This window comes from Micropterus dolomieu, linkage group LG04 (genome assembly GCF_021292245.1).
Source record: "Micropterus dolomieu isolate WLL.071019.BEF.003 ecotype Adirondacks linkage group LG04, ASM2129224v1, whole genome shotgun sequence".
Classification (NCBI taxonomy): Eukaryota; Metazoa; Chordata; class Actinopteri; order Centrarchiformes; family Centrarchidae; genus Micropterus; species Micropterus dolomieu.
Genome location: NC_060153.1, coordinates 1,292,004 through 1,302,510, shown reverse-complemented (window position 1 = coordinate 1,302,510; position 10,507 = coordinate 1,292,004). Strand labels below are relative to the sequence as shown.

The window sequence follows — 10,507 nt, the reverse complement described above, 5'->3', positions numbered from 1 at the left end:
CTTCAAGTGCAAATGGATTAAAGAGTACTAGAATAGCTATATATTGCTGTTTTGTGCTGTCCAAATATTTGGACAATATGTATATATATTTTATATTTTAATGCTTTGGCAACATTGTTCTTGAAACTTTGAATTTAATCGAATAGGCATACGCTAAAGAGACTTTCAAAGTTTTTAATTGTAGCCTTGAGTCAGTTATTGATGGTCATTGAATTGATTTTGAATTTGTCTTTTTCTTTAAAATATTTTTATTTTCAATATAACATAAAGCCTGGTTTCCATATTTTCTTTATTCTGCCACAATGTTTATACAAATAAAAATCACATCTGAACCTTAAAATGTTTCTTTAAAAAAACGGACTAATAATAGACCTATATAAAATGTCTAATCAGAATAACTCATTTACAGACAGAACCTGAAGGCAGCAGAAGTTTTCTTGAAAAGGGTTGGTTGTATGGAAACGCATAAGGCTGTGGAGTTTCTTTTTCTTTTCAAGGCTTCCCCTTGTTCATGCTGCAAACAGACCAGCCCAAGTGAGCCTATTCTCTATTCAGCATTTCAAAAAATCTTGTTTGCAGACATGATCTCGATACACAAAATGAATCATCTCGGTGGTTTAGGTATTATGTTTTTGCAGAACATTTTCTTTCATGGAGGTTGAGCAATCAGTTACAACGTCAAAGGTTCCACAATTAAAACATTGCAACATGGACTTTGCTGTATTGTTATCATGTTGTTGGCATAATGTATCAAAACTACATTTCAGTTTCCAATGACATAAAATTGCAAAGAAAAACTCCTGCATTCAAACTTTAGTAAAGGTACAGAAGTATTAGCAGCACAATGCTATAGCAAATAGTTTATTGACACATAAAGCAGTTACATAGCAACATTATCATTCATTTGAAGTCCTGTTTTTGGCCACCTGATGGATGTGTCCAATATTCAAAACTCTCCTTTAGCTCTGTTTTTGGTTTCAACCAATTCCTGAGGGAAATATCTTGCTCTTTAGCTGCTAAACGTTTACCAGCTAGTCTATATGTGTCTGTGTGCTGTTTAGTGCTGAGCAAGTAGTGTACAGTAATGACCTTAATACCTTTTTTTTTGCTGCAAATAACACTGCAAGAGCAGTGAGAGTGAACCAGAACATTAAACTTGCAAGTCACTCCTTTAAGCTCCTTTAATGGAAGGGTCCTGCAGATTCAGGTGATAATTCTCTGTAGGTTCATCACTACGGGGGACACCTTTCACACTGTGACATTGTTTTTACATTGTCATTTGATAATTGTTACTATAAAAATATTGGAATCCGGTAATATCGGTTGCTTTCATCAAAGATAGTGCATCATCTTGATCAAATATTTTACATGTAAATCTTAACTTGAAAAGCAACAAGTAGCAATATGTAGTGGGGGAAGTACAATATTTCCTAGCCTAAAATGGACCTGGACCAGGTATATCTAAATTGTACTTATGAACAGTACTTGAGTAAATGTACTTAGTTGCATTCCATCACTGGGCAGGACAGGATAATGTATGAATCATTATCCTTTAAAAAACGAATTGTCAACACTCTATAATAGTGCTCATCACTTCTTAAATTCAAAATATAAATATCTGAAAATAAATGCTATTGTTGACATCATAACTGAAATGTGTACCTACAGTACATGACCATGAGATAGTATTGCCATGGGCTTTGTTATAAGTTATTTGTAAAAGCAGACACCACATTTTCAAATATTTTGTTAAGGATTACTATCTGTCTAAATAAAATATCCTGACATTGACAGCAATATGTAAACTTTAATAAATCTTTGAGAAGTCCTTTTTGCAGACAAACAGTTGTCCTATTATATATCTCTTATACAGGACGCCAACAGTATGTTTGCCATGACGAGAAACAGAAATTCCATGTGCAGAATGTGTGTGTGTGTGTGTGTGTGTGTGTGTGTGTGTGTGTGTGTGTGTGTGTGTGCACCTAAACCAACAAGTTAGTCCTCTTTTTTATTTTCGACAGCTGACACTTTCTGTCACATAACACTTTGCTGAGTCCTTTGCTGCCAGTTTAGGGTTGGGACTTACTGTAAGTAAAGCTAAAGTGGCAAGAATTGACATTAAACGTATGTTTGGATACAAAGTGTTTGTCTCTGTGAGTTCCTCTCAGATAGGTTTGGTGAAGTTGGAGGGGAACAGGCCTGTTTTGCCCCTTAGCTGGCCTTTCCACCAGGTCTGGTCGGAGCGCTCCAGGACCGTGATGATATCGCCGGCGTTGAACTCCAGCTCGTCTCTCTCTTCAGCATGAAAACTGTACAAAGCTATGACCTTGAGCGTGGAGGAGGCTGTGTGCTAGGTAAAGAGAAGGAGGACATACAGGGTGAAACACAGACAGACAGAAAAGATAAACTCAGTCCATGAACCAAATGTCATTGAACATAACAGGTTCATCAAAGATCTTAAGACATATGACAATGTCATACTGAAATGTAGATTAGAAAAAATTAAGACAAGTAATAAAAATGGTACACTTTTCCTTGTTGCAGCCCCTTTTAAGCTGTAGAGGGACAAACATTTTCTTTAGTAATTCATTCAAAACCATTATTTGTCTATGGTGAGTAATTTGGGGTTGAAGCAGGAGCTCGCATTTTAAAAGAAAGTTGAAGTCATCTAACCACTGTAGCAAGCTATCATGCACACACACACACACACACACACACACACACACACAGGGTATCTTAAATTGATTTGATTTCTTGACTTATAAGGCCAAAGTAACCTACACATGGACAGGGACAAACAGTATGTAACCACAGCATCAGTGTATGCACATACAGACACAGTGCTGTTGAGTACCTGTCGTCGTGCGGGTTTAGGTGGGCCGATGGAGAGTGGAGCAGTGGGGAGAGGAGTGGGGGGAAATGGCAACTTGTCTGAGCCCCCTTTATGCTGTTGGAACACAAAAACGAACTATTTTTTAAAACTTTCTGTTTAAAATGAAACTCCTTAATTTGAATAAGTTTATTACTACCATGGTTACATTATAATACAATAGTGTATGTTTCTATTATAGTAGTATAGTAATTAAATAAATAATTAAATACATAAATATTCAAATCCTTTTACAGTACATTATAATTAGTGTATGTTTCTTGACTCCATTGCTCATATCTGGTTTCCACAAGCAGGTTTCCTACCTGTTGTTGTGCCTCTTGTAGGAATATTTCACTCTGTTTAGAGATAGAGTTGTGTTTGTAATGTTCCACCAGTTGGTTGACAGAAGGGAACTTTTCTGACCAGAGGTAATATTGCCCACTGCTGTCCCGCATCACCTTGAAGTGCAGCACATCTGCTGCATGTCTACAGTGGAGTATAATGCAGAGAGTGCTTTATTTTGTCTTTGTATGCCTTTTCTTATGTCATGAATGGCCCAGCACAATATTTATGAATCCGTCTGTTGCTGTGAAAATGTGAGATGCTGTGAAAATGATTAGTGAAGGAAGTAAAGGAAAATACCCAACAAGTTGTACATTTCATGACTGTAAATATGACATAGGATTCATTACAGCCTTGGAATGTGCAAACATGAGACAATTATTCTGCTTATGCCCTGACCACTTGACAACAAAATGCCATATCAATTTAACAATATTAATTGTTAATTTTACAGATAACTACTGTAATTTTGTCCTCACTTTCTGTATTAAATATCACAAAATATATTTCCTGGGGCTCAGAATTTCTCCTTTGCGTTACACGGCAGCATCTTCCTAAACAGGATAGGGGTTCACAAGGTTGGGCTGGGAGTTTCAAAATCCTGACATATTTTTAAGAGAGAGAGAGAGAGAGACATTTACTGATTGCTGTTAATTTAAAGAAAAGAGAATAGCACTACTGCTGCTAGCCTACATGATATTAAAACTGAGGATGTTACAAAGTGCTCTCTGTTTATTTTCTGTGTGGTAGGCCTATTGGTCACATTCCTCCTCCTACCGTTATTCAGTTTGGATGTCTCAATTCTCACAAATACCAAATGGATTTGAAATTTAATTAGCTAATTGTTGTAAAACTTGAGTAAATGAAAAAGATGGCGACAGTGTGTGTGGCCAGCCGTCACTCACTGTCAAATTTGCTTGTATATTTATTGTTTGTGTCACTATGCAAAATATTGACTCTCTGCTGGTCTATGATCGCCAAACGCTGCTTGATCTCCGATTCTCTGTGGAAACATTGATCAAATATGATCGGAGTGGGCAGAAAACTTTTCTTCCTCCTTTGCTGTCAGAGATACCTGCTCACCTGCCAGTGCCCCTGTAACACAGTCCTTGGACCCCCCATGGCCCCCCTCTGAACGAAAAGTCTACAGCAGCCCTATTGAATGGGCGGCCGCGGGCCACATCTGGCCCCGAAGCAACCTCCATGTGGCCCAGCACATAATCTAATAGATATGAAAATAAAAATAAACTATATGTATGGAAGTAGCTAAACCTACCATAAAATGGATCCCCCCTTTATAATGCACAGATGATGGCCTACTATCAAGTATTTAATTTTGTGTATACTTCACATCATGACTAATAACAGGGGTGAATATGGAGACATTTGTTGTTTCTTAGCAAAAGTTATAGTGGGATACAAAATAAAAACTGGGATCTAGAGAATGTCTAGAACACTAGAGCTTCTACTGTTCATTAAGCCTTTGTGTTGCATCAAATAACGTACTGTAACATGTTTTTTTGTATAATGGAATTTATTAAAACTATAACTAAGTTACTGAAAAGATCCTGTTACTGAAACAAATAACTAAGTTACTGAAACAGACTAAAACATTATATTATATCTACTAAACAAGACATTTTGAAAGCTTGAACATTGCCTTTTTTCCCGGATTGAATGTGCCCCGCTGACAAAAAAACTGGCTCCAGCCTGGCCCCCACAATAAAATTGGTCTAGAACCGCCACTGCCCTGGACCCTGCTGACACCTGGCTGGTCCCTATTGTTGGCCCAGATGTGGAGGCCCAGCTTCCTCACCTCGCCCCCCGCAGAAGTGGCGTTAACCACAGATATCTTTGGTCAAGTACCTCGGACAGCCAGTCCTGCCGCTCCTGTCAGAGCTGCCCTGGTCAATGCTAGATCGCTAGTGAATAAGACCTTCATCTTGAATGACATCTTTTCCTGTCACAACTGGGATTTCTTATTCGAGGACTCTCCGAGGACTACTGGTCGAAGAGGTGGACTCGCTACTATCTTCAAGAAAAATACAACTGCAGACAGCTAACACTGGCTCACGTTTTGAACTAACCGTGTTTAAATTGGGTCAATCTCAGCCGGTACTGTGTGCAGTTAGCCTATACAGGTGCTGCTCAAAAAGTGAAACTTGGATATTATATTCATTCATTACACACAGACTGATACATTTCAAATGTTTAGTTCATTTAATTGTGATGATTAAACTGATCAATTTTCTGAGATATTGATTTTGGGGTTTTCATTAGTTGTCAGTTATAATCATCAAAATTAAAAGGATCAAAACCGTTAAGCAATACACTCCACCTCATATCTGCAGGATGATCAAACCCACCATTGCTGCTCGATTCTCTGGTGCTTTTAATATTGCTAGAGAGGCTATGGAATCCTCTGCTTGGCAAAATACAGCGGAGTTAATCTCTTCTTTTTATCCACTTGTTGCAACATTCTTGACACCATTTAAATCTGAACCTTGGATAAATGACTTAACTCGGGCTGCTAGGTGAGAGTGTATGGAAATGGGAAAAAGATAATCGAAAAAAATAATATAATAATAAAAATAATAGAAAAATCTCTCTTATTTCAAATAATATTTCAAATATTTCAAATAATTGCCACAAACCTCTTGTTCTTTTTAGCACAATTAACTCTTAATTAATTAATGTTCTTAATATTCCCTAGTCCGTCTATCATGAAGCATCCTCTGAGGCCTGTGAAAAAATTCTCCACTGTTTTGTGGAAAATACTGGATTCTGGAAACACCAGCATCATAGGTTTCCTAGTTACTAAAAGTTAATCCACATCTCCCAGCCAGTCAGAATTAAGAGTTCTCAGTGGCCATGGCATAAGAGATAATGCACAACACTGACATGAAAAAGGCATACTTTAACAGTGAAGAAAGAAAGAAAGAAAAAAATGAAATATAATAAAATCTGCATAATCTGTTGTACTTCTGGCACCATCGCTCTTACCTGATATGTATACTGATGTAGTTGGAAGCACAAAAGAACTACAGGTGATTTGAGTTTCTATTTCTAGCCTCTGGGTAGCCAGGGAGCGTGCTAGATTTTTTCGAGCCAGAGGATATGGCATATAATAAGAAATACAGCAAAGCTGAGGCTGAGAGAGGCGAAGACTGTTGCTGAATCCATGCTGACCCTGGACTGCACAGAGTAAAATGCATCTTGTGGTGCCTTTGCTCGAATTGCCTTCCAGTGTCAACAGAAAAGGAATCATTCTGCTCCAATGAATTTGGGCATAGAGAGTTTTTGTTGGCTGCTGTTGCAGATTCAATTGCAATCCTAGTGTTAGAGAGCCAGAGTGTTAGTGTCATAGACTGTATAAAAAAATCGACAAATATCAAAATCGGTATTGGTCTTGTCACCTAACACTTTCTTTTGGCCAACAAAGTAGTAGCTATAAGTTATGCTAGGGTGGTACTCCCAGGGGCTGGGGCGATGTAATTTTGAGGGGCAGTCAAGAGAAACTGTGTGAACATTAAGCCTCATTTGAAGCCTCCTAAATAACGAGAGTAGCAGGAGAACTCAGCTTTCTCTGTTAATGTAGCATACAATGAGCAATGTATTGCTCCCATTGACTACATTTACCATCAACACTGACTGGACACCCACATAAAATGTTGCAAAATATTGCTTCATTTCAGTCAAGATCAGTGAGTCGGTGAATTCAGATCATCATTGTCAGGCAGACAAGTTTCTCAGTGCTGGAGGAAGTGGTGTAGTCAACAAGTTATATTTACAGACAGATGGAGAATAAAACACACAACACACTGAAAATATATTGGAAAAGTAAAAATGGTGACAGGTAAAAAATCCTCATTAGATCATTTCAACAGGTAGGAAGAACTATAAAAAAATCTAAATCTTAAATGGGATACAAATAGGCCTAGCTTTATGCTAATGCTATTAGCACAATATCAAATTTGCTAGTAATAAACTAAAAACGTACATATAATTGGCATCAACCCAAACTCTAAGGGCTATCTCTACTCCACTTCACTAACCCCCACATAAATCACTCTAAATACACATCTGTCTATTTGGAAAAGAGTTGGCAAATTTCAAGCTTCGTGAGAAGTTATGCACAAAAACAGTAGACACACACTGAATGCACCTGACAGAGATGGAGAAGTCACTCAGGGCTGAATGTCGGCTACTGCGTATAAGGAAGGCCCCTGTAGGCTGTGACATCAGCTTCTGCTGGGCGTCTGTGCGACTACAGTCCTCCTGGTACCAGCTGGAGTGACGGTGAAGGGAGGAAGAAAATGACGGTTTGGTAGTAATAGTATAGCAAAGCCCCTGTTTATCTCAGTGACCATTTGTTGAGTGTGATCTGATGACTATCTTTCCACTTGTACACAGTCTAACTATAGTTTAAAAATATAATTTTAAACTTCAAAATGTATTTCCCTTATGAAACATCATGCTGATTCCTTTCATGTGTCATTTCAACAATAGACTGACTATCTCTGTATACTTTTTATGGGAGTTTTACCTGGGCAGATGAATGTTGATGAAATTTTTGGGTACAAACCCCTCAACTCCATTAAGTTCTGCTCTGTACCAGTTTCCAGTGGTCTGCAGAATCTGACATAGTGGGACACAATCACATAAGACACATTCACATCGAGTTCAATATACTACACATTACATTCACATAATACTGATTTGGAGGTGCAACTGAAATAAAAAAAAAATAAAAAGTACATAAAGAGCATTCAGTGTCATCTACATTTTGTGCTGCAGAGTGAACTTATTCAGCACTTTCAAGCTAATGATTCCCTATCTGACCAGACTCTATATATAATTCAAATGGGTGTTTTATAATTTTAATATAAGTGATTTGTTTTTTAATTAGGTTTTTTATTAATCAGACCTCTTTCATCATCAAGTGCCAGTTTTCTAACTCCAAACACCATATGCATTAGTTACTTTGGCCCTATGCAAACTGAAAATTGTGTGTGTGTGTGTGTGTGTGCTTCTGATATGCAGTTAAGTTACTGTGTGCATTTTAATGTACGGCACAATGAGCTTTATGTACACCTGAAATAAAAATATTACAATAAAAGGAATATGCATTTTCAATATTTAAATTTTTTTTATGCATATGCCCTAATAAGTCATATTATACTGTTAACTGCAGTAACTGATTAAGGGGGAAGGATCATGTCTATAAACATCACTGTAACTTAACAGAAAGACTTTGTGGTGAATGAATTTGTAGTTTAGATATAAGAGTCACAAAGTTCACCCTGGTTGCCAGACTCATCTCTCACCCTCTGGTGAGAGGAGTTTGCGTGCTTTCGCTTGATTATTGTTCCTAATACTACTTACTCCTCACCTTTGCTATCTTGTTTTTTACATTTTGAAACACTGTGCAAACAGGAAATGCATTTGTATTTTTAGCAGCAGGATGTAATTTCATCACACATTTTCATAACCTCTTGTACAAACTATTGAGAAGTGCTGTAGAGAACAATGACACGACACAAAAGAAAGTTTTTCCTTGCTTCTGTCACCTAGTGCTTGCTCTTGGTGTGAATTGTTGGGCTTCAGTAAATAACATCACAGAGTACGGTCTAGACCTGCTCTTTTATGAAAAGTGTTCAACTGTTGTTGTGATTTGGGGCTATATAAATAAAACTGAATTGAATTGAATTGAAATGTTGTTATTCACGATAGCCAAGGAAGGCTAAAATCAAGGGCAACTGGACTTGGTTGAAGAGCTTGATGCCCTTGATTTTAACTTTCCTTGGATAACTATGACCTGGATGACTGAAAAACTTCACAGACATTTTCCCAAGTTATTCACAATGTGTGAATGTATTGAATTTCCGGTCACAGTTGACATATAAAACATAAACATTCTGCCAGCAAATTAAAGGTTTTTCATATTCATAACTAAAAAGGTGTCCACTAGGTTGCTGAAAACACAAAGTAGGAACTATGTAGAAACTTAAGGTGGGTTTGGTGAGTGTGTTGTATAGCCTGTGTGTATGTTCCTTAACCTTCAATCGCGCTGCCTTTCTGAAGCTGAGTTCATCCTGAGCTGTAGCTTCAAAGTCATACTTGGCTGTAGCCTCCATGGTAAAGCAGCTAATGGAAAGGTAAAAAAAATAAAAGGTATGAAGGCGTACGTGTAGGTTTACAAATGGTAAAACTCAAAAAGCATTGTTATTTTATGTATCTAGTACTTTTTTTTTTGTTTTATTTACCATATAGTGTAGCCAATTAGCTGATCCTCCTAAACAACAAAATTTGAACTACCCAGCTAAATTTGGGAGGAAAGGTAACATTTTATCAAAGAGGTATAGGTTAAATTTATATATAACCACTGTTTGAATACAGGTCTTGATTACAGGGATTAAAGGAAACAGCATGGAGCTGCACCTTGCTAGCCGAAAGGTTCCATGCGACATAACAGCAACAACGTGGTTTGATTGGTACTGTTGTAATACTTTTTTTTGTCTTATCCACAGAAATACATTGCTAATATTTATAGTCCAAAAGCAGCACAAATTGTACTTTAACCTCTCTCATTCATTTTTCTTTTACACACATTAAAGAAATGGATTTGGCATCTATCACAAGCTTCACCTGGACTCTATTTCACGGAAAGAGCAAGTGGTCCAGCAACGTTGTACCATCTGTACAGTAGGAGAAAACCCTGTGACAGTTCAGAAAACAGCAGGCGTACAAACCATAATTCAAAATGACAGTCTGTTGCCGTTTATGCCACATTGAAGAGACTGAAACATTGTGTTACTCACCGTGTATGTTGTTGTCCCTGCAGTGCTGAGATCTTACAGATTACGAAGAGAAGTGACAAACTTGCTGTATCTCACAGGAAGCACAGTCAGAATGCAGCTGCAACTCTCTCTGTTGCTGCTGACCACTTGTACAACGTCACAAGACCTCACACTTAAATAGACACAGGTGCAAAAAAGTTCCAACTTACGTGTACAAAACAAATGGTGTATGAATGGAAAGCAATATTTAGGTCTAAAATAACTGGAAGCTGAATCTTTATATTTAAGTGTTAAATATACAGTGCAAAGGTTAACTGCAGCTGTTGAGCATTAAAAACCCTCACGACTGGCTAACGGATTTTAAGGTGACCTAAGTTACCAATTGGATATATATGTGTCACATATTCACATCTGGAAATACACTGGCTAAAGGTATGAGGGTGTAATGACAGCTACACCCTCACACCTTTAGCTCCACAGTGTGACTTTAGGG

The 10,507-nt window shown here is 37.6% G+C and overlaps 1 protein-coding gene across 2 annotated transcripts; it reads right to left on the bottom strand.

Annotated features, from left to right (window-relative positions):
- Positions 1-848: 848 nt before the first annotated feature.
- grap2b (GRB2 related adaptor protein 2b) lies at positions 849-10,204 on the bottom strand. 2 transcript variants are annotated; one of them, XM_046046218.1, is made up of 8 exons: positions 10,036-10,204; positions 9,863-9,932; positions 9,274-9,361; positions 7,761-7,852; positions 7,380-7,502; positions 3,196-3,358; positions 2,855-2,947; positions 849-2,350 (listed from the first exon to the last, which is right to left on the bottom strand). In XM_046046218.1, exons 2-8 carry the CDS (start codon positions 9,910-9,912, stop codon positions 2,165-2,167), a joined length of 795 nt encoding a protein of 264 aa, XP_045902174.1. In that variant the 5' UTR covers positions 9,913-9,932; positions 10,036-10,204; the 3' UTR covers positions 849-2,164. The 2 variants fall into 2 exon arrangements, with proteins under 2 accessions (XP_045902174.1, XP_045902175.1); XM_046046219.1 differs by lacking the exon at positions 9,863-9,932 and having other exon boundaries at positions 10,036-10,201.
- Between the last annotated feature and the right edge of the window lie 303 nt (positions 10,205-10,507).